The 1,416-nt window shown below is 54.9% G+C and overlaps 1 protein-coding gene across 1 annotated transcript in view; it reads right to left on the bottom strand.

Annotated features, from left to right (window-relative positions):
• LOC113490976 (tenascin-X-like) overlaps positions 1-1,416 on the bottom strand; it is a gene marked incomplete at both ends in the record, with an annotated part of 17,225 nt that overhangs the window by 9,628 nt on the left and 6,181 nt on the right. Inside the window, 2 exons of the mRNA XM_026867594.1 lie at positions 163-166; positions 906-1,199. Coding sequence (XP_026723395.1) covers positions 163-166; positions 906-1,199 — 298 coding nt within the window. The remainder of the gene's footprint in view (positions 1-162; positions 167-905; positions 1,200-1,416) is intronic.

The following is a 1,416-nucleotide window of genomic DNA, read 5'->3' on the forward strand; positions in this document are numbered from 1 at the left end:
TCCATCCATCCATCCATCCATCCATCCATCCTCCATCATCCATCCCTTACACTAAAAGATTCCACCCCTCCATGTTTCCAATCCATTTCCAAGCAGATTTCTCCCACAAATCAGCCTTGAATCTGTTCCTCCACTGACCCATCAAACCAACTAACCACTCACTCCTCTGACCAAAAGAACAACCCACAAACACCCACAGTGTCCCTCTGATGACCCACCCTTCCATACTCCCATGTAACCTCGTGTCCGTCCGACCATCGAAACCACCTTTCAGTCCCTGCCTCAGCCAGACTCACGCCAGTGTTCATCCACCCCTTGATACATCCATGCGTCAGTCCATGAGTTCATGGATGCAGTGAACCACCTTTCCTCGCCTTATCCATCCATCAACTTGGGCAACCACTTAGAATTGTGCTCAACAATCCATCATCCATCATCCATCCATCCATCCATCCATCCATCCATCATCCATTCACCCTTCCATCGTTACCCGGATCACAAACCAGACACACTGTCATCCAATCTTTCATCCATCCACGCATTCATCCATCCAAACAACCAGCCAAGAGCCGCCCACACATCCTTCATGCAAAAACTCTCCAGGCATTCTTCCACCCATCCATCCACGCGCCATCCAAACTCTCAGCCACCCAAAAAGACAAAAATTCATCCAAGTATTCACCTGTCTGTCTGTCCATCCTCAATCCATCTCACTCTCCTTACATCTGTCTCAACATTCCTCCTAACTTGCGTCCACACAAACCTCCACCCAGCCCCATGCAGTGACCAACAGGTTCCAATTTAAACAAGCACCACGGCACCAGCACAGGCCTTGTCCCAGCCCCTGCCCTGATCCAAATCCAGAGCCCCAAGGGGACACAGATGGGGCCCACAGCCCCCCTCACCTATGACGGCGTCGGTGGAGACGGGGCCCAGACGTTTCCGACCCCACACCCCGTACAGGTTGAACTTGTAGCGGCGGGACGGTGACAGCCCCGGCACGGTCACCGTGCGCGAACCCCCGTCCACGGGCAGCACCTGGGGCTGGCCTTGGGCATCCCGGTACTGCACCGTGAAGGAGTCAAAGGTGCCCTCGGGGACGCTCCACTCCAGCTGCACCGAGTCGGGGCTCACGTGGGAGGCCGTGAGCTCGCCCAGGATTGGCTGCGATGGGGGTTCCTCCTCTGGCTCGGCTGCAGCTGACACAGAGAGGGGACAGTGGAGGCTGGGAACATCTGCACGTCCCTCCAAACATTCATCCATCCATTTCTCTGTCCACCCAGCCAGCCCATCACCCACCCATCAAACGATCCATCCAACCTCCCAAACACAGATCCAGATCACTGCCTCGTTCTCCACGCATCCACCACAGCCTCTATCCCTCCCATCACCCATTGCCAATGAATAAACTTCCAT

This window comes from Athene cunicularia, unplaced genomic scaffold, assembly GCF_003259725.1.
Source record: "Athene cunicularia isolate RWA unplaced genomic scaffold, athCun1 SCF_88, whole genome shotgun sequence".
Taxonomy (NCBI): domain Eukaryota; kingdom Metazoa; phylum Chordata; class Aves; order Strigiformes; family Strigidae; genus Athene; species Athene cunicularia.